The sequence below is a fragment of the Ciona robusta genome, chromosome 12, assembly GCF_009617815.1.
Source record: "Ciona robusta chromosome 12, ASM961781v2".
NCBI lineage: Eukaryota > Metazoa > Chordata > Ascidiacea > Phlebobranchia > Cionidae > Ciona > Ciona robusta.
In genome coordinates this window covers 7,140,269-7,166,368 of record NC_143246.1, presented here as the reverse complement: position 1 = coordinate 7,166,368, position 26,100 = coordinate 7,140,269, and the positions used below count along the sequence as shown (strand labels likewise).

The following is a 26,100-nucleotide window of genomic DNA, read 5'->3' as shown; positions in this document are numbered from 1 at the left end:
AAGTAATCGTCAGATAGTATAAGTCCACTTGTATGTTAGAACACGGTGTATCTGTAGAACAGGTGTGACTTGTTACGCCCCCACCATACAACAAGGACCCTTTAGTATGTAAGAAATAAATTGCCAAATTAGGTTTTTATTTATACACACGTCAATGTGACATGTTCTAATGTACGTAATGTTTCTTGTGCTTTAGCGCCTTCATGCGGCTGCTTAAATATTTTTTATCTCTTCGCCCTCGAATATAGAAATCATTGCATTTTCTTATACTGGAAACACGCGTCTGTGTATTAATATTTAGGAAGTTTCTTGTGCTTTAGTGCCGTCATGCGGCTGCCAAATATCCTGTATGAATGACTTTATTTTGTCCCTTGATCACGGTAACGAAGATTGAAATAGCAAAGAATACCGTGAAAAAACGGGACAGTCGTTTTAACACGCTTATGGACGACACAGAAGTAAGAAGCGTGACTGTTACTTCCGAAAAAACAGTATAATGTAACTTTACTTTTCAGTTCAACAAAAACAACAACAGAATTGCGTTTAAAACGGTTGGTTTATTGTAAAACTGCACGCAAACAAACACACGTCACTCGAAAATAAATATAAAAGCAGAGGTTACACTTCAAATGTAGGTTTAAAAGTTGATTGGCACATAACAAAAAATTGTTACTTATGCCAGGTATGCTACATAATCCCTAGTTTAATGCATTATACTCTAATTGTAACAGGTCTGTGTATATTAAAATGAGTTTCTGTGTAAGCTGATTCTCCTGTCCTGTTTGCTACCAGGCACAATGTAAAATAATATTTTATCAGCTCATCTGGTATAAAAATCGCTAATTTTACTATTAAATTCTGATGGAGTCTTGCCGAGTTGCAGACGAAACGTTAAGGTTATGTGAAAGTTTTTTACCACAAAATATTAAAGTTTTTACACCAAAAAAATAAAAAAAATGTGTTGTTATACCGAAACATAAAAGTTTTATACCAGATGAACCGAAAAATATTTAGATTAATCCACATTTAGCACTGAAGTGATGGATGGCAAGTTATCCTGTTGTGTATTGGAGCTTGGTATACTCATTGTAGTTGAAGAGGTTTCACCAGATTTTGTGCAATTCCTTGTGGTTAGGTACCCATCATCCCAAGCTTGCTCTTCTGTTAAAAAAGTAATTGAATTAATAGACGAGTAAATGCAATTGATTTTTAAACTAGTAAGATTTCTATTCGAGATTGTAATAACTGAATGGTCTTTTGTCTTTGTCTGATCTGTAAGACTGTAACTTGGGATTTTTCACTACGTAGTTTAAACGAATGATTCCCAAGATTGAATGAATGCAACTTGTTTATCCACTCGTGTTGGGGCATTGACAGTCCTTATAACAAGGGTGTTCTATTTCATACACTTTGTTAAACTTGGTTGGTGATTGTTTATATGGATGGTTGACATTTTAGACTATCAATTAGTGACCACTGGGTTGCAGTAATTACTGTTAAGTGTCTTGCCCAAAGATACACAACGCCCACAATGGTGGTAGCGACGAGTCTTGAACCTACTACCTCTGTATTGCAGGCAGACAGGCTAAAAGTCTGGTATACTTTGGTTACAACGAGAGAGGACAAAACTGTGCCACTGGAATAACTGATAATTTGAATACATTACCTTGAAAATCTTTACTTTTAAGCTGGCAATCGAAATTTGTTTGTGTAAGATTGTTTTCATTTGTAGTTGGTTGGAAAAATAAAGATTCCTGTGGTTGTAGTTCGTTTGTTGGTGGGGGAACTTCAGTGTAACTTGTGTATTCCTTCCCCCAATCTTTAGCTTGGCCACTAAAGAGTTATTCAAGTTAGATTATGTAAAAAAGTATGGCAGGCAAAGTGCTGATTTAACACAATTATGTTTTTATACCATAGGAGTTCTATAATAAACTCTGTCTTGTATCAAAACCAGCAGAATGGGAAAATTATGCTCTTATTTATGTTGATGTGTGATGAAGTAAGTCATACCAAGTTTAAACATTTAGTAAAGTGGTATCACTTCATTTTTTTGGCACATATGCATATACGATAGAGTTGTTTCCTATGTGAAGGTGAAGCCTATGTTATAGAACTTTTATGTTATAATGCCTTTGCTACACCATATAATAAATTACACTAATTTATGTATCTACCTTTTCATGAAGCCATCATATCTGTTTTCATTCACCATCTGTGGACTAGTGTAACACATTGCAGTAAGATAATCAGCTTCAGATGATAAAGTGCTTTTCTGTGCTGGTGTTAACACATGGAGATCAAGGGAAGAAGTGGAAACAGCGCTTGGATTGCTTATTTGTAGTTGGAACCCCTTGCTTCCCGATGGTTCTGTTGGGCTTCCTGGTTTTGCTTTACGATCATATTCGCTGGAACTTGGAAATAACTCCGGCAGTCGTGATGTCTCCATGTATGTGGGATTGATTAGTTTTGCTTGAGGTTGCGCTGGTAGGTAAGAGCTGTAGAAACCTGTGAAGAAGTTTGGTATTTGTAATATATTCTATGAATCTGGCCCTGACACTTGTAATGTTGAACAAATGTTGTTGTATAATTGCTATAGCAGTATACAACAAGTGCTAAAATTGCAACTTAATAACACATTTATGATGGCAGTTATTAATGAAACAGATATTCTCTTTGGTACACCATTATTCGGATTTGATTTTTGTTTGCTGCGTCTTTAGCAGCACTTGGATTAAACTTTATTTAGGCAGAAGTTTGTTTTACAATAAGGGAATACATAGTAATTTGAATAACCAGTTGCTATTTCAGTGCATAAGGTAGACACTTATTTCCATATCACTATAATGAATGAATGAATGAATGTAACTTATTTATCCTCGTGTGGCCGGAAAACGACAGTCGTTATAACACAGGTGTGCACGTATGTTACTTTGTGGGTGATTATTTTTTTGGGATTTTTTTTTTTTCATTTTTATGTATGGCTGATAATTTGGACAACCCATTAGTGACCACTGGGTTGGAGCAATTGCCGTTAATTTGCCGTTAAGTGTCTTGCTCAAGGACACATACGCCCACAATGGTAGCAGCGACGAGCCTTGAACCCATTACCTCTGGGTTAGAGGCAGGCGCGCTAACCACTACACCACGGCGCCGGACTAAATAATGCTACAACAACACTCATATGTCAATCATTTTTTACCTGATTGTTGTGGTGATGTCACAGAGGCATCAGTTTCATAAACAAGGGGGAATTGTGATCTCGCACCACTGTATGGACTACTTGCACTGTCATAAAAACTTGGACCCCTGTGATTTAAAGAAATATTAAGGCATACGCATAGGTACCATAAGTTTATGCAAAATCTGGGGGGCCATTGTTAAATATCTTTACATTCATAGTCGTCAAACATAGGGAACCTCATTGATTAATGTGGTGAATGCAATATACTTTGGCTCTGCTTGTTTGTATAGACACTTAACAGCAGGGTAAAATCTGGGGTCACATTGTTAAAATACAGTTACACTCATAGTTGTCAAACATAGGGAACCTCATTGATTAATGTGGTGAATGCAATATATTTTGGCTCTGCTTGTTTGTATAGACACCTAACAGCAGGGTAAAATCTGGGGTGACATTGTTAAAATACAGTTACATTCATAGTTGTCAAACATAGGGAACCTCATTGATTAACGTGGTGAATGCAATATACTTTGGTTCTGCTTGTTTGTATAGACACCTAACAACAGGGTAAAATCTGGGGTGACATTGTTAAAATACAGTTACATTCATAGTTGTCAAACATAGGGAACCTCATTGATTAAAGTGGTGAATGCAATATACTTTGGCTCTGCTTGTTTGTATAGACACCTAACAGCAGGGTAAAATCTGGGGTGACATTGTTAAAATACAGTTACATTCATAGTTGTCAAACATAGGGAACCTCATTGATTAAAGTGGTGAATGCAATATACTTTGGCTCTGCTTGTTTGTATAGACACCTAACAACAGGGTAAAATCTGGGGTGACATTGTTAAAATACAGTTACATTCATAGTTGTCAAACATAGGGAACCTCATTGATTAATGTGGTGAATGCAATATACTTTGGCTCTGCTTGTTTGTATAGACACCTAACAGCGGGGAAAGAGCTGTTTTAGGTGTAACACTAGGTGCTAAAATGTAGTATGTTACACCATTTAGGCATTTACACATATACCAATGTTATGCCTATCCTATACCCCTTTGTTATACAGTATTAAATAAACATAATAACATCAAGTAGTTAAACTGGAAAAGGTTAACATATGTTACATTAGGTAGGTATATTAAAAGAGGTTTACATACGGTCGTGGTTGCATGTTGTAGGAATACATCCCATATTCAGAAGCGTACGGCATTACGCTGTAGTCTGCTGCATAGTCCTGTGGAATATGATATTATTTAAGGGTTGATATACCACAATTGATGAAACTTATTAATCTTTCCATGGTGACAGTAATTATAACACGGGTGTTCTGTTTTATACACCTCGTGTTCGCTTACGTTTGCATATATATAACTTTGTGGGTGATTATTTGTTGGGATGTTCTGTAGTCTATGGCTGACAATTTGGACAACTCATAAGGGACTACTGGGTTGAAGCAATCGCATTAAATGTTTGCCCAAGGACACATTTGCCCACAATAGTAGCAGCTATGACTCCTATGAGCCTTGAACCCATAACCTCTATTATACTAACTTTATGTAAATCATATACAAACCTGGCCTTGTGTATCTGTAGTGTAATAAGAATCATTTTCTTTGATAGTAGTAGGTAGTGAACTTTTAGTAGTAACATCAACTGAAGTATAACCTGTATGCATATAAGATGATATTGGTTTGGTTTAAAGTAAATAACTTTAACCTTTTGTTTTATTAAAACCATATTACGAACTGAAATATGGTCTCCCTTCTTAAATAGGCATACCCAAATATACATAATATGACACAAAACCCTAAATTGTAACCATTCTACTATTATATAAGTTTTCATTTGTACTAAAAGACTTCTACTACACAGAACATGGCACTTTTCTTGTTTATTATAAAAAATATGTATAATTAGATCCACTATCAAATTTAGACCACAGTTGACTAACTTTCCATGTTTTATATGATTGCATGAAATAGCTTACCGAGTGGCATATTAGAAGAATAAGCTTCCGATGGCCATGGTTGCTCCCAAGCCTTTCTTCCACGTAATCCTTCATCTGGGTAAATAGGACTTGTAGTTGGGTAGGTTAGAACTGCATTGCTGGTTGATGGCGACTTTGTGTGTTCTGTAAGATTGGAAATTTTATATAATCTATATATATATTTATTTATATATAAACCCAATACAAAAAAAACTGCAAAATGTAATTGAATCTCATGTACAGTTATGAGCGTTTTAACTAAATGATGAAATGTGTTACAGGTATATATTTATACATATGCATTGGAGTATATGTAAAGTCAGTCAGTGGTGGTATAGCTCTTTTATTTGGATGTTGTTGACATGCTACTATGGTTTAGAATTATAGTTTTAAACTCTATCTTACTGATGTGTTTTGCAACTAAATTTCTGAACTCTTGCCGCTTTTCGTTGTTGAATTGCGTCTCTACAGCAAAGAGAATGTATTCATCCATTAGCATACGGAGATAATGAAACGAATCTGTGGAATAATGTGTTTTTACATTGGTTTAATTAAAAGGGAACTTTACTTAAATGTTGCTGTGGCTTATTAGAACTTGCTTTGCATTTTACAACCAAGGTATACCTTCTTGGGCAAGACACTTAACGGCAATTGTTCCAACCCAGTGGTTACTAATGGGTTGTCCAAGTTGTCAGGCTTACATAAAAACAATCACACACAAAGTTACATATTTACATGTGAAATAAAATATAATAGAATGACTGTCATTGCCCCGTCATACGCGAAAGACAATCATTCACACATGACGATATAACTTACTGAAACTGACAGCATTGTTAATGGTTAATGTATGCATCACTCTTGCCCCAAAGAAAGACCATTTCAGAAGAAAGTCTTGAGCTCGTTTTTTCATGGACCTGCCATTTTGTTTGCTTGGTTTGATCACCTGTATTAGGTGTATTATTTCATGAAAACTACCATTTGACTTAAAGCTGTTACTTTTTGTATATAAAGTGATCATTACTACTTCTTTATATTCCTCTATGAACTTTTTACTTTTGTCTATGCACAAGTGTTCTCAACTCATGTATATCCCACAGTCCAATTGGAATAACCACATTTTACTGTAACACTGTGTATTCATAGTTGTAGTACAATGACAAATAAATTAAACTTCGATATATATATATATATAATATATATAAATAAATAAGGTTTAAAAAAGTTTTTATCAAGGTTATTAATTTACCTTTTGATCCACAACATTATCCAACCACTCCACAAACATATCAACGTTTGCTCTCTTGTTTAACAAGTCCTTTAACTCTTTGATCACTAAAACATTGGTAACATTATAAAATACAATGTGGTGACCCACAAAGTTATATATGTAGTAACTCATAAGGGGGCACAAGGTGTATAAAACGGAACAACCATGCCATTTAATGACTATCGTTGCCACGTAAGGACAAATAAGTTACATTCATTTATATATTGTGACTCAGGAACTGGTAAACAAGCACGAGGTGTATGAAACAAAACACCCATGTTATAAAAACTATCATTGCCCCGCCATGCAAGTATAGACAACTTACATTTACATTCATAAACAAAGCCTTTTGTTTCCACTTACATTCTGAATTAAGGTCTGTATCTTGATCTTCACTTTCAGTATTTGCATAGAAAGCCTGGGATCCCATGCTTTTGAGGTCAATGTTCTCAATGTCTCTTAGCATTGGCGTCACTGTTGCTCTGTCTTCCATTATAGCCCGAACAGTCTGAAAAATAAGTACATTGTAAATAAAACTCACACAAAAATGCAGTGATTAAAAAAGGTACAAATTTTGTTGTGAAATTTTCTATAAGCATGAAAGGTTCGGCCTATACCCCAGGTCTCTTGCCTCACTGTAGGACTTACACATGTAGAATAAAAAGTATGCAACTCATGCAGTCAAATTAGGTCTAAAATAAATTGGTAAAGTAACTTAATACAGAAAACGCCATGGTCTAAAAAGGTAGCAACAAACTTTGGTTAATAATTTACCAAGTCATATTTCTGTATCAAAACGCCAGCTCAATGTACAAAGATTTCCCTTTTTTAAGAATACAATATAAGCAGTAAAGCCACTAACCCTGGAAAGATTCACAAATGAAGTTTGTCGAACCAGAGATTGCCCAAACTGTTGAGCTATGAGTGACCTTTTCACCGAAAGTTGCTCAGGACATCCCACTAATGAAGCTTTCACCCAGCCTTCCCATTGCTTTCCTACATTGCGTACTTCCAGTAGTTCTCTATAGAATTATTGGTTAAAGGTCTTGCTAATAAGTGATCAAAATTAAAAATCCTATAAAACGTTGGGTATATAGTTCAAGTCACAACGTATGTATCTTAGAGATTGTTTTTTGGTGGGTGGGGTTGAACTTTAAGTACTAGTTATCTATACTATGATGTATAATTCCACTTACATTTCTGTCATGTTGTTGCATGCTGCTGGTAGAAGTAGATCAGTCAAGCTCTGAAAGTTAGCATTTTAAACAAGGTTGTTCAGCTCTGGTTTACATATTCATTAGTTATAGCAGGTTTCTTGAACTGGCAGCCGACTCATAAGCATGCACGAGGTATGTGAAGCAGAACACCCGTGTTATAACGCCACAAGATAAATATGCTACATATATTCATATAAACCACACACATTGTTACCACCATAAGTTAACATGCTCAATATTACCTCATGCAATAAGATATCACACAGTGCAATAAGGTCAATGATGACAACATTGTTTAAGATTCCCAAATACTGAGATGCAAAGCCCTCCCAACAACCCAGATGAATAGAGGGGATCTAAAAAAGATGATTTCGTTCAAATTTGGAGGTTTTTAGTGGTTGAGCGCATAGTAACTGAAGTAAACTGGATTCAATGCTCGATACTGAAAGGTGTATCGTGTATGTGTCTTTGTGTAAAATGCTTAAACTGAAGGGATACTTTCGTAAAGTTAGATGGAGTAACATTTCTATTATACTTGTTAAATATAGCGCCGCAAAAGAGGTTTGGGTGTACCATGGAACCTTTTCTAATAAACATTGATTTGTAACAAGTTTATCGGTGGTAAACAGTTAGGGGTAAGTGGTTACCGGCGAGGATTCACCACTCACACCAAAGCATATAAACAACTGAAACGCATTGTATACTCACAAGGTCAAAAGATCGCGTTCCAGCCGCGTTTATAATTCGCTCACAGTATCCTTTGTAGTAAGAAAGGAAATCCTGTACCTATAGAGTAAAATGTTGTGTTAAAACACCTTGATAAAATAGTTTAGTCCCATTAGGTTGCTACAAACGACATGCTTGAAACAGAACACAAGTGTTTTTAACTTTACTGCGGCTTTCCCGCTATCACTACTGGGGTTTTCCCGCCGGGGATGATAAAAAAGTTTCATTCTCGTTATAACACGGATGTTCTGTTTCACACACCCTGTCCCCGCGTCCCAGCTAAATGGGTATACAACAAACTTGACATTGCAAAACATATAATAATATTTCCAATCAAATTTGACTTCTTACTGTTTCTCTTGGAATTTCCCCTGTCTCACTAAATTGCGACGCATCAGGAAATTCGTCCAGAAACCTTCGCATGCAATTACGTGGATATTGCCCAACACCGTCGGCCGATGACTGCAAGTTAAATGAATTAAGTAAAAAATACGTTAAATATAAAACGAAAATTCCCACCAATTACTTCAACCGTTATCGCTTATATAAAAATGAAGCCGTGTTTAAATATGAATTGCCAGCCATACAGACAAAACGAAAAACCATCCTTCCTAAAAAAAAATTCACATACAAAGCTACATTTGTGACAAAAAAACATAACATCTCGTAATAATGACTGAAAGTATCCGCCACAAAACATTCATACCCCACTTACCTCTGTTTCGTGCTTGAGAGCCGGAGAAAACCTAATAAATGTAAAGGTAATATTGCCCACTTGTGTAATTGTATGTGATTATAACAAGATTTTAACCACAATCTACTAGAACACTGTTGCGAAAGCTTGTTATTTATTTATAATTTTGCGGAAAAGCGTTCCGGTAGTTTCGAGGCACTTCAACCCAGATGGCAATATACATTTAATTGCTTTGTTTATAGTAGTCGTGAGAATACGGTTTTATGATTTTTTAAATGTACTTTATTCACTAACAAATGGAGTGAGAAAATGGAATGAAAAGGTGTTCTATCTTCCCCCACCCTACTATATATAGTGCTTACCGTGTCAACCCTTTACCAGCGAATACAGAGTTGTAGTAAATGCTTGTTTCCCGGATTCCTATGCCGTAGTAATGGTATCTAAGTATAGAAAAAGTTCATTGTTAAGGCTATAGTTTGGTATATCCTTCTATTTTTTATATTTTTATTAAAGTTAATGTATATATATATACAAATGTTTATAGTTTTTATCCTTTCCTATCGTATTATGGGTGGGGTCCTACGTTAAGGTACGCATAAGAGGCCCCTATATAGATATTGGCCAGAGTTAACCGTTTAAACCTCAACACACATTGAATAAAAGTAGCGCGCATAAATTAATTAAATATCTTTGAGTGTTGTAAACGTACTTCATTTGCACGCAAGTCAATAAAACACGGAGTAAATAATTCGTATAATTAAAATTTCCCCGAATAGGTGTTGGGTTCAATTACGGGACGTCGAAAAAGTGAACTTTGTTCCTCTGTAATTAAAATTCCGTTAACCGAATGTTCAAATACATTATGTCTGTTGACCGTAGCATAGTTGACCCTATGTCCCTATTACTTAGTGGACGTTGCAGTCTTATATTAGATTGTTGTTTATTTAGATTAATTGAACATAGAAGCAGATACGGCTCGTGAGTTGGTTGTAATTTACGAGTGTGTAAATATGAAAGTCTAATCGACTAAGATCAAAGCATGCTGATGTGTTGTTCGACATTACGTTTCTCGGACTAGTGTACCACGTTGTTACGTGACGTAACTTGCCAAAACATCTACGTTGCTATTACCTTCCTCAAACACTGATGCAATAATGCCAGACCTTTGATTTATTTTTAATAAACTGCCTGGCGCCATTCGCTGCTGAAAGATTACGACCATTAAATAGGATCTTCTTGTATCTATTGACGCTAAGACTTTATTTGCTAATACTTCATACACTCTCTGCAGCTTTACGAACGCAATGGTTCTGCAAATATACGATCTCCGCTTAATTGTTGACTGAGACCTAATTTAATTAAATCACGTCTATTGCTTAATAATCAAAAATCTTCTACATGCGGTATTAGCTATCAAAAATCAACAAGGATGATCAGGAAGTATCAGAAACTGGGTCAACGACTGAACTTCATAACTTAGCGGGTAATTACGTCCGTTATTGACTTACTGAGATATTTCAATACTATGTAAATACATAACTCGCAAGCGTATATAATGTCAATGGTTATTAAGATTCAAATCTTTACCACTAACAAATTAAAGTGTTAGTTTCTGCCTGGCTTACATGGTGCTTTCAATACATATTGCACACGCGTCGGTTTAGATTTAACAGAAAAGGACAAAACCAACTGCGGAACTATTTTCATATTAACAGCAATGTCTTGTCTTTTTATCTAAGGTTTCATATTTGTACACCTAAGCGATTGTTGGTTTATATATTTGTTGTGATTTAGTTTTAGCAGTTTTGATTATACCGCTTATTTTAACCGATACGTTTTCGTGGGATGTTCTGATTAGGGTTCTGCTTTATATAGACCGTTAAGCGATTGTCTTGATGTGCAGATAGTTCGTATTTAGATGAGTTTAGCGATTCTGATTTTTTGATGTAAACTCGTTCCGTTTTTTTAGCTATATTTATAATTTAATATATCAGCGTGATTAGGCATACTAATCTATGCTATGTTTTCAAAGGGCTTCAAATATAGTAACACGAGTCATGGCATTTTAACTCGTATTATTAAGTCTTATTGGTCGCCAAGCAAGAATATGCTCTCACTTACTTTGAGTGGCCACGTGTCCCCAATCTCCTGGTGGTTAGTAACGGAAACTTGTGACGGATCGTCTGGCAAAGAAATTAAACTGTTTAACTCGGCACGTGCGCCAATTAATTGAATATTAATCTAAATTGAATCTGTCGCTACTTTAAACTACGTGTGTGCCTATTAGACCACAATTGGCAATAAATAGATCGATTTGAAGGCATCTTGGGTCCGTTTATCATGGTTTACACGCGTGTTAAAACCACTATCGTTGCCACGCCACGCGAGGATTAATATAACTTCAATTTATTTATTACCCCGTGAAAACCGTTTGTAAGTTTCACATATTTGACCCCAATAATTATAAAATGCAGAAAATACTATATAAAGGTTGTAACAGCATTCGGTTCAAAAAGTCAGTAATAAACGCCACAACAAAACATGCAACGTTTAAAAACCTAAATATACTAGTAGGGCCTTCTTGTTTGTTGTTATTTGTTAAAAACAAAAATCTACCTTGCCAAAAGTAGCAGCACAAGCTGGTTCAATGTTGCTTTTATTGCAGAAGTCAAGGTAATGGCTGTATAGAATACATCGGGCAAGACACACGCCATCGCATATCACGTAGTTTTTCTCTAGCCTAAAAGATTAAAAATACTTTGAATTAAAAAATAGGTAAAACTACTTCGTACATATGTCGACTTTTATAGATTCTGATCAAGTCTTTTTGGTAATATATATACGTACTGACGGTTTAACGTCCTACGGACCGACACCATGTACAAACTATATATAGAATGGTGCTGTGTAAATGGCGGCACTCTATATGGGTCTACGGCGATGAGCCGCGGGAGCCCGAGCACGTCTAAAGAGCTGGAATTTATTTTTACAGTTTGCCCATTCTGCCCAAGCCTGTATTCTATATCGGTATTCTATATGGATGGGGCCTCGGATTGATGCAACAAGAGTTTGCCTATCATACCCCCTGATGTATATAGTGCGCTAAATCTAAAGCGTAAAGTTAAGATCTCACCAATCCAGAGTCATGTCAATCTTCTTCTTTTTGGTTTGTGCCTGCCGTTTTACAGTTTTGACGTCATAATTACGTGCTTTGTTCGTTTGTGGTGAACGTTGTCCGGTCATAGAGAATGATTTTCTGTTATCTAGAATGTCATTTCTTGTCGATGATATCTTAGATCGCGGCTCGTTGCAATCTATAACGTAACAATGCATAAATAAAGAACTCACATAGTAACAAACTTTAAAACTATAATGGTATTAAAAGGTTATAGTCAAGTTAACGGTTACGTAACGTATTTGCTAATTTATATACCATGGTAAATTTAACGTAAAGTAAGTTTTATCCATTTTTTGGAAATGGTAGGAAAGGACAAATTAATTAAAACAACGAAACATTAGCAGCAAGACGACATTCGTTAAAACATGAAGGGATTAAAAACACGTTTAAAAATAAAATGCGTCAAAAAGCGGACTGCCAAAACAATATTTTAAAGTGATTGGAATTAAATTACGGTGAAAACAGTAGACAAAGTAAGAAAGGTGCGAGGTTATATTAATTGTTAGGTCATTATAAGGGCATGGCTATGCAGGTTCGGGTGGTGTTTGCTTGGGGTTTAGGAGTGTCGACTTTGTATTTGCAACTTTCAGTTGAAAACAAGCTATTTTATATTACTGCCCGTGTGGTGGATTCAATAATACATGCCATTTTTAATAAGTTGTGTTGCTTGCTTAGTTGTTTGATGCTCGAATGTATTTTTCAATTAATGAGCGTTTTTTCAAAATGGCGTCCTCTTGTTAGCTAAAGTTGCATTAATTCTACAGTATGGTGGGGGAAGACGGGACACCGAGTTATACGCGTGCAAGTTAAAAATTTGTTATAGAAAGTAAGTTTACAAACAAATAGGTGCAAGGTAGTTCCGTGTTGGTAATTATAATGAGCCAACTGTGACTTAAGTGCCAGGTCTCCTGGGGTGCTTAACTGTAGGGTCTCACCATAATATATATAAAAAAAATGAGCATGTATAGTGTTTGGGTAATGGGCCAACTTTGGTCCCACGGCGTATCTCCCCGTAAGGCCTCATCCATGTAAAATCCTTAGTGTTATTTTTGTATACTTACCCGTGTCTGAAAGCTTTCGTTTATTGGAACAACCTAACATAGTTGCTGTCAAGGTTTCGTACTGATTCTCCACGGTACTTGGAGAGTAGGTTAATTGCGCACAACATTCCATGTCCGTTCTATGAAGGTTTAAAGGGTAATCAAAACACCCCAGAACCATGTTATTCAACGATCTATCAAAGACCTAGAAAAGTTTAAAGTTTTTGTTAGCAATACTGAAAACATGCGGCGCTGTAGAAAAGTAGTTAACGCGGCTGATCGTTTAAAATACGGGTTCAAAGCTTGACGCTGCTACTATTGTCGGCGACTAATATTGGTACTGTAACCTTGCAACTGGGCTAACACATCATTTTGCAATGTAGTTGTATATCTGTAAAATACATACTAATTTCTTCGCCCAGTTCTCCACATTCGTATATTACCTACAACGCCTCGAAACATTAAATAACATAAAATAAATCTCTTTAGTTATTATATCCTCAGAAAAATAAATGACGTGACGTATTTCTTTGTATTTTTAATTGTTTGTCTTACCCGGTATATCATAATAATAAAGCTTTTTTATTCCTTCCTAGTCAGTCTATTACTTTAATTCGTTTCGGTTTGAACCAGTTTACCGACTGGTGATTGGGCGCCATGTACTTAAATATGTATAGCACAGTATATTGACTTAGTTGTCAATTATATAAGTATCACACCGCCGTGCCCCGTCTTCTATACTGCCTACATTGTTTACCAATGTGTCGGTACACCGTGGGCTTAAATCACTTGCTCTTTGTTTGAAGCGCCGATGAGTTTAGTTTGTTAATTACCTCATACCGAATCCCGAGGCCGGTATCTGCTTTAGATCAGCGTATGACGCTTGATATATACATCGCCAAATATTGCTGTTTTATTTACTTGTCCCACTCTGAGACAATAGAACAAATGATATCTTTAACTCGAAACTGAAAATTTACAACTTACGCTCTTTGATCGTTACGTAAAAGCTTCTATTACATCACAAATACAACGTATTTGCATCAACCATAAATATGACTAGCAGTTCGTGTGTTTTTAGAAATTCCTTTGTTTGATCTTCAGAAACATCGTATTTATAGAAATTGCATCTTCCAAATTAATACTAGATACAGTTATACATGGGAATATGTAGTTATGATGGGGGAAAGATGGGACACCTTTAGCACATAATTTCCAAATATTCTAATTGTGTTTTAAAAAATTAACAACGGGCTATGGGAGTCGTAAAGATACGGTTTTTATAAATATTTGAATGTTATTTGGTTAATAAATATGGTAAGAAAATAGAAGGACGAGGTGTCCCATCTTCCCGCACTCTACTATACATATATGTTACCGTATTTTTCTACAAGTACCAAAGCTTTATAAGAGCCATGAGGATACGGTTATATTTAACTCTGTAAATATACAGTCTGTTTACTACCAAATAGGACGATAAAATATAAGAAAAACATGCACCGTCTTACCCTTGTATAATAATACACGTTTAAGTTCATTTATGCCTATTTCTATTTATATATGTGTCTCGATTGGTTGTATTCTCATATACCTATTGACTTGATGTCGATTTCTGTAATTATATATATATATATATATTTGTCACAGTTCTCGTGGAAATTGCAAGCAATCGTTATGGTGTATGTAGTAGGTAAGTTTAGCGAACTGTATTGATTTAATATACTACAAACGTTTATTACTCGGTTACAGTAGAAAGTAAATATTAACATTAAGGTTTTGAAGTTTGACTCAGAGTAGCTAACATTGTCATATATTCTATTTGAATGAGAGACTGATGGTGGCATTGTCGGCGTTATATATATATGATGGGGAACATTTTTATTCTATTTTCTCTTTCTAAAGATATTCAATGAACTATAAAACCGTATCCTCACGACTCCCATATAGACCGTTGGTAATTATTTAAACCATCTGATTTACTACTAAATGGGACGAGAAGATAAATGGAAAATATGTCCCATCTTTCCCCACCCTACTATGGTATTTTATATTAATATGTAAATACATTTATAAATATATATTAAAACAGCTTTAATACACCCTACAACGACATGGCCTCATCACAATATTTAACCTCAATCTAGTGACCCGAAGCTTTAAATCAAAGTTTAATCATTTCGTGCTGATTTTGACAATTAATATTTTCTTTACGCCCAACCAAACTATATGTTATGTATAGTGTGGGAGAATACGGACAAAGATAAACATTCTCAATGTAAATGGGTTGCCGCAACGTACGTCATATATCACGGCTATAGCTAAGGTGTTAATATACTTCAACTTGAATATATGATGATTAAATGAAGCTTTATTATTCTTGTGTGCGTGACAACAGTCGTTATAACACGGGTGTTACGTTTCATACACTTCGTGTCCGCTTATCAGTTATCACATATGTGTCAAATTTTGGGTGATTGTTTTTTTATACTTTTTTTCTACGGTTAGCAATTTAGCCAAACCATAAGAGACCCATGTGTTTGAACAATTAATTTCTGTCCTACCGATCGCGGCGTCATAACTTAGAAATTGGCGGCCGCTTGGTGGCACACATGAGCTTATATTTCTGTATTTGCGAACATTTTAATCAAGCATGCTAATATCGATGTTTTAAGCAAATATATCAATTTGTCTGTAAGATTGTTGGCTTAATATGATAGATATACGAGCCTGTATCGTCTTGTATAAGGAGAGGCGCTAACTGCTGTACCAAGACGCCGGACTTTAAAACGTCTGCGTTGCGTCTGGTTTCGAATCTGATACAAAACGTGTTCTGATATTTCAAGCGTCATGTCGGCCTTTTCGGTCCATGTTTATACTTCATGACTTCGTGTATATTTAATTTAAAATCTTGCATTCTCGATTTTGAGTACTATATATAGGCATTAAAGTGAAACGCTAATTTAAGCGCTTGTAAATTTCCAAACAAAATTCGTTCTGAACCCTTTTGTAAACAACAGCATAATCACATTCTTAAAATAATCGCAATGCAGTGAATGTTATTTATTCACAATTACGTGTATGAAAATATAAGGAGAAACATTCTCGTTTGTTTACGCTAGTTTATGGCTTGTATCAATTCAAGCCACGATTTAGCTGACAATGCATTTAGGTTGCTTAATTAAAGTCAGAGTTGGTAGGCCATGCATATACGCAACTGTGACAATTTTCATTCTGTACTGTTGTGTTTTCATGCAAATAAAGTTTTGTATGTAAATATTATTCAAATACAATTACTTTGTTATTGCTTAGGATAAAGTAAGAACTGTATATTGGCTATAATGGCTATGGCATGGTGTCTCAACCAATGCCAAATGTTTCATTTTCAGAGTGTTTAGCCACAAGCGGACCTTAGTATTTTATTGTTATTTCATTGATGATCGGTTATTTTATTGATGTAGCAGGGGGCCACGGGTGTTGAGTGTCTCTGAAAGGTGGCACGGACCATGAAAAGTTGAAAAACATGGTACTGGAACATGTTTGCCAAAATTAGAACTATCAACATAAAATAGCTTTATAATTCTGTAAGAAAAACAACACATGGTGAACATTACCCATAGTACGAGTACATTTTAATTACAAGTAATATTATAATAAGAAGAAAAATACTGGAGTATTGCAAGTAGAACGTCATCTTTGCGTTATTGGAGCCAATAAAACAAATGCTAAAATACTATATATAAATATCAAATGAAGAATACTGCTTCAAACTGGGGATGGTATAACCCATTCAATTTTTCCCTGTGCAAGTTCAAACTGGTAACAAGTATTGCAAAAGATTGGTTGGGGAATGGCAATGTACAAATTAACCCCACACATTAACAGTGGCGCTTCTGACAAGTTTTTGCAGAAACATGGGGCTGAGCAGATACACAACATAAGTGACTACATTGGGCAATTTGAAGTGCAGGGAGCATGCAAAACATGATCTTTAAATAGCTAAAAGTTGACATAATTTTGTGGAAATAAACCTTCACATTTTGTTCTATGATTGTATCCATTCATCCAGCCATCATCTGCCGTTGTTGAGCTTCTTAAAGATATTTGATCGCCTTTTTGAAGCGCTAACTCATCCTCAGAGTTAGGATTGTAGTCATAAATTGCTCTGCATACAGTTTGTGAAGTAACCGACCCAGCGTTTGAGCTTGTTGGTGAATAATCATCTTCACTTTCATAAATATGTCCGTTCACTTTACTTCCAAAACCTGGATCACTATTCGCGTTGTTCTGTGCAGAACCATACTCTATTTGCTGTAACGGGGCGATGCATGTCGATTTCTGGGCAATGAATTCTTTAATATCTGAAGAAGGGTCACAGTTTTCAGTTATTTGTCGAATTCTTTCTCGACTGTTGTCTAATTTGCAGCAAACGTCCGACACAAAGTTGCAGCACACCCATACTGTGTTTCGCATACACTTAATCCTGTCTTCCTCCATTCGTTGGAAAACATCACACGCAGTAGAATGCTCAGTTATCTGGAATATAAAATAACCTTCAATTACATTCTGGTATTTATTTTTTTTTTGTAAATGTGTCTGTGTGCGCATTGAGTTGCATCTAGCGGGGGTTCTGCACAGTCTGGAATCTGAATAACCTTAGTTTTTCTCGTTCATTATATTTTGGGACACGCTAGCGGGCGGTACGTGATAAACCACAGCCTAGAATACCAATCGAATAAAGCTTTAACTGTGACAAAGTTGTTACAATACTATATTGTAAATAGTGTAACAGAATGTACCAGGCATATTGTAAAAAAATCCTTATTGTTTATCCTTTTTTGAAAAAAATTAATTTTATTCTGATGTTTCATCAGCCAATTTTGTTGGGGAAACTTAATATCTAAAATATAGACTGGTTAACAGCCATTTTCGTTTTTAACCATTTGAAAAAAGCTTATTTTAATAAAGCAACAAAGAGAAGGGCATCAACAACAAAATGTTATTAATAAGCTCTTTACCACAAATATAGGTCTAAAATAACGACCTTTAAAGCCCTATGTATTGTTTATAACCGAATATGTTTACAGTCCTGTGTTGGATCTGATGTTTCAGTTGTTTTTGTAAAATTCCAAAACTTTTTGAACCAGGAAATCTGTTTTGTTTTTCAGTTACATATAGAAACCAAGTATTACTCATACAACTGCATCATGCATAGGTCCTATGATGTCACAACAGGAAACTTTCGCATAACAATGCTCAATTGTTCAGGACTATGAGTCACAAAACACTTGCAAGGTCAAAACATTTGTAGTTTTTGTTCAGACTTCTCCATTAAGTTGTTGTTTTCCCCATACAGTATTTATATTTTTAAAAGTTCCAAATTAGTGATCAGTCTATAATTAGTGTTGTTTTGTAATGAGTGGTACAGTACTGACTTTACAGTTTAAATTGAGTCAATACTCTGTTCGTGCGCCTATTTATAGACTGTTGGGAAGTGTTTATCAAAACAGGTCTGTATCGAACAATATATCATTAATCAATCTAAATTCTAAATAGAACATCCTAAACCACTATATGTCAACCTTTAATAGTTCATATCCCCTTTTTAAAGATACTTAACACCTGTACCCCCCTGCTACACCAATATGAGTTTTGAGTGTCTTTAAAAGGGGCCACAAAATATAAAAAGGTTGATAAATAGTGGTTTAGAATGCCCTGTACAAGATTGAGTAGGAGTATATTGCTCAGCTTTATACCTATTTGTATTTAGATGTTTACATTTTAAAGTTTGCCGTAATTGGGTAAAAAAATGATAAATTTACCCCTGCGTTTTAAAAAGTTTGGCGCCTATTGATACAGTGTTGAAACGGCTTACCCATAACTGCCTTGCACTTTCCACACACCCAATGGATGATTTATAATCTTCATCAGCTTTCAGTGCACTGCTGCGGCATTGTGCTGCATTCTTCTTTGCTTTTTCCGCTTCCTTTGGTTTATTACCAAACTTTAGCTTTTCTGCATCAGAATCAGCCTTTTCAGATGACTTGCATTTGCTTTCATACGAGGATCTATAAATACAATTGGGTAATATTACAATAGCAGTAAACACATTCCATTCTATGTGGGTGAGGTCATTGAGGACCATGGTTTTATGCCACGTTTGACCCTTTACCCCAATGCCCTTGTACTTCCAAAAGTGACTACTCGCGATAGGACACATACACCACAATAATAGCAGCGTCCAGCATTGAACACCGTTTTTTCAGTTATAATGCAAACATCTAAACCGCTGAGCCATGGTGCAGGACAACAGTAGTCACAAAGGGGAAACTGCTACTGTACATTATTTTCTCTATACTTAAAAAAACATGGATATTTTTTTTACAATCAGAGGTCCACAAATTAAAAATCTGTTTGGAGTAAATTTTATATCACTTTTTCTTACAACTTGGGTCTTTGCACAAAATGCTACTATTTGTTATGTTAACAATACTGAACAAAATATTCTGGGTCTGAATATAAAACTGAAAAATATATGATATGCGTATATGAAACAGTGTATAACTTTGACATTTCTATGACATTTAAAAAAAATATTTTAGTATTTCTGATATTGACGCATTTATTTCTTACTTGCATTGCATCATCTTTCGATATAACTCTGCTTTGTTTTTATGCGTTCTGTGCACAATATCCTCATGCTTCTTTCTCTCTTCTTTTTGCCTGAAAAGAATTTCAAAATCATAAATCAAACAACAACAAAAATTCAATATAAATCACCCAACCCAAAATTATTTTATAATGACATTGTATATTTGTTAACCAACATCTAATAATGGACAAGTACATAATAAAATCCTGAAGGCAGATGTTTAAAATTTTAACATAAATACAACGGTACCACTCTGTGCGTGCTATTCAATATTTACACACACAAGTCTTATCTTTCCAGTGACTAAGAGTTTCGTTTTATTGTTGACTAACAAACTTCCGCTTGACATGACCGACTGTACTTTCCGGAATATTTAATACGATGTACCTTAATTTATCTGCGTTGTCAATTTGATGGGGATTTTGTTTGGCCTGTAGTTTTGTATAATGATGTTCTATATCATGAAACTATTAACTTAGCAAATGCCAAAGTATGAACCAATAATTCTACCAGGTTAGGTAAAAATATAACTATTTTTTGCTTGATTTTTTCCGTTTTACCAGCTCAAACAAACGTTTTGTATTAAAAAAAGCACTGACTCATTTTTCTGCTACTTTCGTTCTCTTTGAGATTATAGTTTAACTGATTCTCATTATTCTATTCAAAGAGATATATCAAAGTTATATAGTAGGGTGGGGAAAGATAGGACACTGTTTCATTCCGTTCCTCGTCCCATTTGGTAGTAAACAAAGAATATTCAAGGAATTATAAAACCGTATCCTCACAACTCCTATAGTCCGTTGTTAATTGTTGAAAACACAATCAAAATGTGAACTATTATGTACTAAAAGTGTCTCATCTTTCCCCATCCTACTATAATACTTACTTTCCGTGAAATTCATTCAACTTTGATGCTTCTTCTGAAAACCTTTGGGCAAGATTAGAATGAAAGTTTGCTTCTTCTTCCGCCTCAGTTCTGTACGTGTCTAGAGATGATTTAAGAGTCCCACTGTATTCCATAGTTGGCAATTCTAGTCTGTAAGTGCAGTATATGTTATGTATTGTGGAATACCATGGCAAAACAACAACATACATCAGCCTGGGGTAAGATGGTTCCAGTTTGCTGGGGTAAGGTGGCCCATATTAAAGAGTTACAGCATTAGCGTTTGTTAGACATTCGTTTTACCGTTACTTGGCGCTTTTGTATGGGCCATTACTCAGAACTTCGTTACCGTGACCGAGCAGACAAGATAAAGCCATTCATTCTATATTAGGTTTATACTGGTAGTGATTGCTTTAAATATATACGCAGTAGGCGAGGTATGGAGGCATTCTACGTCATACCATAGCGCGCAGATGTATCGCTAATGAAAGTATTTGTTCAAGCCTGATAAAAATTCATAAGAGAGTTTTACCCTCCCTTCACTTTGCTTATCAGGGGAAATATGCCTGGCGCCAAACTAATACTTAAGCCATAAAATAACAGTCTTAAAATTTGCAGTTGTTTTTTTGCCTATCTACAAACTAATGAAGTTAAGTTTTTATATAAAAGTAAGTACTTGTTGAAATTAGTTTTAGTTGCTTGCCAAGTTACATGTGTGGTAGCTCGTAAGCGGGCACCAGGTGTATGAAACAGAACACCCGTGTTATAACGACTGTCTTGTATCTCAGCCACGCTAGGGTAAACAAATTACATTTATTATCATTTGATCGTATAAATGTTCTGGAAGGCATTGGTAACATAATAAGTGCTATGATATCTACACCATCTGTGGTATCAATAAAGTATTGTCCGGTCAATTATGTCAATATTAGACTACATGTTATATTTTAAACAAGGTACTCATTTATACCAGTTTCGTAAAATCTGTCTTCTGTCTAAATTACACGAATTTAAAGTTTGTATACCTCCCAAGAATTGCCGGAACGTTCGGTAAACAGTTTCTACGAAAGCTGGTTACATCACTTTACAAATTATCTCGAATTTGCCTATACAAGGCAACCACCTCGCAAAGCGGTGTTTGATGTATAGTATTATTAATTGGGATTTCAGTTAAATGCGTCTCCTACTTAAAAGGCAATGTGTATGCCCTGTGTGTGTGATGTAATGCCGTGATTTCCGGAGTTGCGAAAGTGCCAGCAAGTAATTGATATGCATTGTTTAAAGGAATGATTGAATGTATCTTATTTATCCTCACATGGCGGGGCAACCAGAGGCGTTATTACACCGGTGATCTATTTCATAGAGCTCGCGCCCACTTACGTGTTACCACATATATGCAACTTGTGGGTGTTTTTTTTTAGTTTTATGGCTGAAAGTTAAGACAATTCATAAGCGACCACTGGGTTGTAGCAATTACCGTTAAGTGTCTTGCACAAGAACACACACGCACACAACGGTGACAGCAGCGAGTTACGAACCTGTAACCGCCGGGCCACAGTCGCAGGTGCACTAACCACTGTGCCATAATACACTAACGCTCGTCTCGTACTTAATTCCATATACTTCCGCATACGTAGAGTTATAAAACCCATATTACATCAGTTATGATTGCGGCTTAAAGCTACATCTGCGTTGATGAAAATAAACTATCCGTGTTATTGTATTGTAGGTGTAACTTGGGCATATATGCCCACATAAATAATAGTGTATAAATATTAGGCTGCTGGAACTGACAGGGGTAAGTTTGGGTGTGTTTCCGTGTCTGCTTACAACGTTTGGTAGGTGGGGTAAGATGATACATGCTTCATTCTCATTTGCTTTCCACATTTAATAGTAAACAAATGGTTTGTACAGAATTGTATGCTCACAACTCTAATAGGGTTGTTTACAGTTACAAATACAATTAGGAAATGTAGGCTACCATGAGTTGACAGTATTCAACGGTACCATAGTAGTACATATGGTCTCTTTGAGTGTCAAAATACCAAAATTAAACCACGCGAGATCGACTTTGAGTTGAGATTGTATTACAGTTCGCTGCTAGTTTAATGTATTGTGTATTTAGCTGCCACGCTTTACATTTGGTACTTTTCTTCTAATAGTTATTACCCGCAAGCGTGTATTTAACGACTATTGTCTGTTGCTACTTCCCTTCTCTTTATGTCTCTTTTTTGTTTTATGTTTAAATGCGCTTGTTTTAAGTAATAACATCAGGGTCATTATTCATATCCTTACTTAGATGCTTTGAGCAACGCCTTCGCAAACTCGTCTTCTGCTTTCGATCTCAGTTTCAGGTAATCTTCCAACCATTTACAGGCACGTTGTCCCTCCTTGACGTGCGTCACCACTGTTTCAAAACCAGTCTGTGTGACAAAATCCCGCTCCCAGAATGAACCGCGGAAAGTACCAGGTGGATAGCTCATTATTGTCTTTTGTTTTTATCCGGAAATTAACATTAAGTTAGGGCAGGAAACAGAACCGACAAAAACCGCCAGTGTAGTTAATAAAAGTCCAACTAAAGTGTGACCGACCTAGAGATACAAGCTAAAAAGTTAATTTTGGTAAAAAAAGTTAAAACAGGACCTATCAGATAAAACAAAGATGAAAGATTATTCATGCTCATACATGTGTTCTATTAGGCCATATGTAACTTCATCGTGACGCTCCTACAACGCTTTGTTAATTACAGGATATTACTTAGCTTAATTGCTTAACGTAATTAGACTTGGCTTTGCCCTTTGCTTACTTCTTACTTCTGCGTATTCCTTCTGCTATTACTTGTTAGCATACGACCGTGTAAATTATTAAGCGCCACACCAGCAACCTTGGCTGAACTAAGTTCGTTTCACTTCCCAACGAATACGTCCTTATCTACCCCACGAAAGTGACATTTCATTTCTTGTGCCCACGAGACGCTTTCCAGACCCAACTGCCCTATAGACCCCTCTAGACCACAATCCATCTTGTCGTTAATATATATATATAGCTTCCAACCAGTCCCGAAGAATACGAAAATACCAGCGTGTTGTGAGGCACGGCAAACTTCTAATTGCGCCTGATTGCGAATGGCATCTTATTACACGCGCTCTGCTTTATCAGAATAAGGATCGTGACGAAACAACGGCGCTTATGCACGTCACACCACGCCGCTCGCGCTTACAAACACACACACCGACGCTTCCTCATTCTCCCTTCTCATAACACTGGCAACAATACAGTCCCGAGTCGATACAGCTTTTATGGCAAATGCCTCTGAAAGCAAATACATCATAAACCGTAACTGCATAATGTTTCCTGCATATCTTTGTCTTGCACCGCAACAGTTTGTCACCACCCATATAGCGCTGTGGTAACGATTGACTAGGTATTAAATATAAAGCAAGGCTAACTCTGCCACTTAAGTAAATATAAGATCACTGCTGTAGCCAGTTTGTGTTTGGTCAATGTCAGAGGTATGTTAGCTAAGTGTTTTCAAAGGCAAAGATAAGCTCAGTGCAAAGCTATAACCGTAGGCGAACATAGCTAATGTCTTTACGCAATACGTCACACGCACTAACGAATGCTCCGCCCTAACTCGCTGTCAATGCCTATGTTTCGTTTTATCTTTTGTCTTGTGAAATTCACTTCGAACTTAAGTAACATAGCTGATAATGTGTCTTATTTATCCTCGCATTGCAGGGCAACCAGATCGTTACAACATATTTTTCCATTCCATACAGCTCGTACGACTCGCTTAAATGCTAAAGCTGCACTCACATAACAATCGATTTAAGCTTTTTAAGTTATCTTACACAAACAAATGTGTGGCGAATCAGATTAAGATATATCATATGCTGTTTATTTGCCACGACTCCGCAGCGTCATCTAACGGACTGTTTTGCGCCGCAGTGGGAATATAATAGTATTTGCGTCATGTAATTAACATTGGCTGAAACCGCATTTATCGCAAATAACTAATGGTAGCCTTAGGTATAATTGGCTCTGCATAAAACCAGTGTAATTCACCTAAATACATGGTGGTGACCATAATCGGCAAAGACTATGTCATTTTAAACGGCAGATGTTTTCATAACCGTCTCGCTTCATTATCAAATGGTTTGCGGTGGGCGTCTCTGTAAATAAATCACATAATACGGCGATCGTTTGAACCATAAATTATATTTAGCTCGACGCCCGGCGTGAAAAGTTCAAAGTCTTAATAAGTTAATACGTCCTGATGTCAAAAGTTGGTCGTGGTGTCATTCCTTCAGCTGTGCGCGTCGTCACCTTGTGTCGCGAGTGCCTTTCTCCTTTTTCTTTCGTGGATAAAGTTGTAGCGATGAGAAAGCAGCGTAAGTTCGCCTCTACTACGAGAGCGTTGCGGACGCTTGATTCCCAAGACACAGTCTTGTTGTGATAGTTCGCAATCTATAAGGTAGATAGTGGCAATGTCGCCCGCTGTATAGTGTAAAGGGTTGAGCAGAGAACAGAAGCATTGCAGGAAACGCAGGTTATATTACGGTAGCAGCGTGGAGTGTTGATTAATGTAGGGACGGAGTTGCTGTGTAGTTATATATATCTTTCCATGGTAGCAGGTCAGCTATACGTGTGGTGATGTAATCTAAGTAATTGTAGCACTCAGAGATATAGGTTTTGAATCAATGTTGTCGAATCAATAGTTTGAGAGTACCAGGTATAGCCTTGATTGGTTTAATCCAACTACAACTTTACCTTCACGAGGCTTGTCATTAGGCGTGCTGCTTCAATAATTCATCCTCGTGTGTTCAAATTCGTTTTCGTTCCACTTTGTAAAAATTTCAGTATCCCAGCTGGGCAGATAGAAACGACGGATGCTTTTACTGATTATCGATCCCCTGCATGGCCGCGTCAATTCAATTTTCAGTTTAGGCCAATTAGCCCCGTCTCCCGTTCCACAAGCACTGATATATAAACCACGCTCTTGCAGAAATTGGCAGCTTTAGGTCGGTCACGGGTTTGCAGACTAATATAAGAAATTTGTTGTTATCAAACAAAATCGCAAATTTAGGCCGACAGGCAGTTCAAAAACTAAAAGTGAATTACAGAGTTTGGTTGGAATGGATCGGTTGTTTCGCGGTTGAGTTAAAGTGGCGAGGCGTTTGGTGTACGAAGTAAAGTATAAACTTGACAGCATAGCAATGTGTGGCGTTTGTCATAAAACTGTTGATAAAAGAATTTAAGAAATTTAAAA

General features: G+C 36.2%; 2 protein-coding genes across 3 annotated transcripts; both read right to left on the bottom strand.

The window, feature by feature from the left end:
* Positions 1–571: 571 nt before the first annotated feature.
* On the bottom strand, positions 572–13,499 carry LOC149727345 (transcription factor RFX4-like). The gene is made up of 22 exons (XM_089889411.1): positions 13,321–13,499; positions 12,215–12,395; positions 11,698–11,821; positions 11,203–11,264; positions 9,444–9,521; positions 9,103–9,133; positions 8,739–8,849; positions 8,370–8,447; positions 7,904–8,017; positions 7,641–7,690; positions 7,307–7,466; positions 6,808–6,952; positions 6,424–6,509; positions 5,994–6,120; positions 5,580–5,693; positions 5,175–5,318; positions 4,761–4,852; positions 4,345–4,421; positions 3,200–3,306; positions 2,175–2,505; positions 1,667–1,833; positions 572–1,161 (listed from the first exon to the last, which is right to left on the bottom strand). The coding sequence occupies exons 1-22, from the start codon at positions 13,478–13,480 to the stop codon at positions 1,016–1,018; spliced, it is 2,685 nt and encodes an 894-aa protein (XP_089745537.1). The 5' UTR covers positions 13,481–13,499; the 3' UTR covers positions 572–1,015.
* Positions 13,500–16,344: 2,845 nt separating this feature from the next.
* On the bottom strand, positions 16,345–23,465 carry LOC149727344 (proline-serine-threonine phosphatase-interacting protein 2-like). 2 transcript variants are annotated; one of them, XM_089890054.1, is made up of 5 exons: positions 23,127–23,465; positions 20,835–20,984; positions 19,930–20,019; positions 19,172–19,364; positions 16,345–17,832 (listed from the first exon to the last, which is right to left on the bottom strand). In XM_089890054.1, exons 1-5 carry the CDS (start codon positions 23,312–23,314, stop codon positions 17,296–17,298), a joined length of 1,158 nt encoding a protein of 385 aa, XP_089746180.1. In that variant the 5' UTR covers positions 23,315–23,465; the 3' UTR covers positions 16,345–17,295. The 2 variants fall into 2 exon arrangements, with proteins under 2 accessions (XP_089746180.1, XP_089746181.1); XM_089890055.1 differs by lacking the exon at positions 23,127–23,465 and adding an exon at positions 21,042–21,618.
* Positions 23,466–26,100: the final 2,635 nt, after the last annotated feature.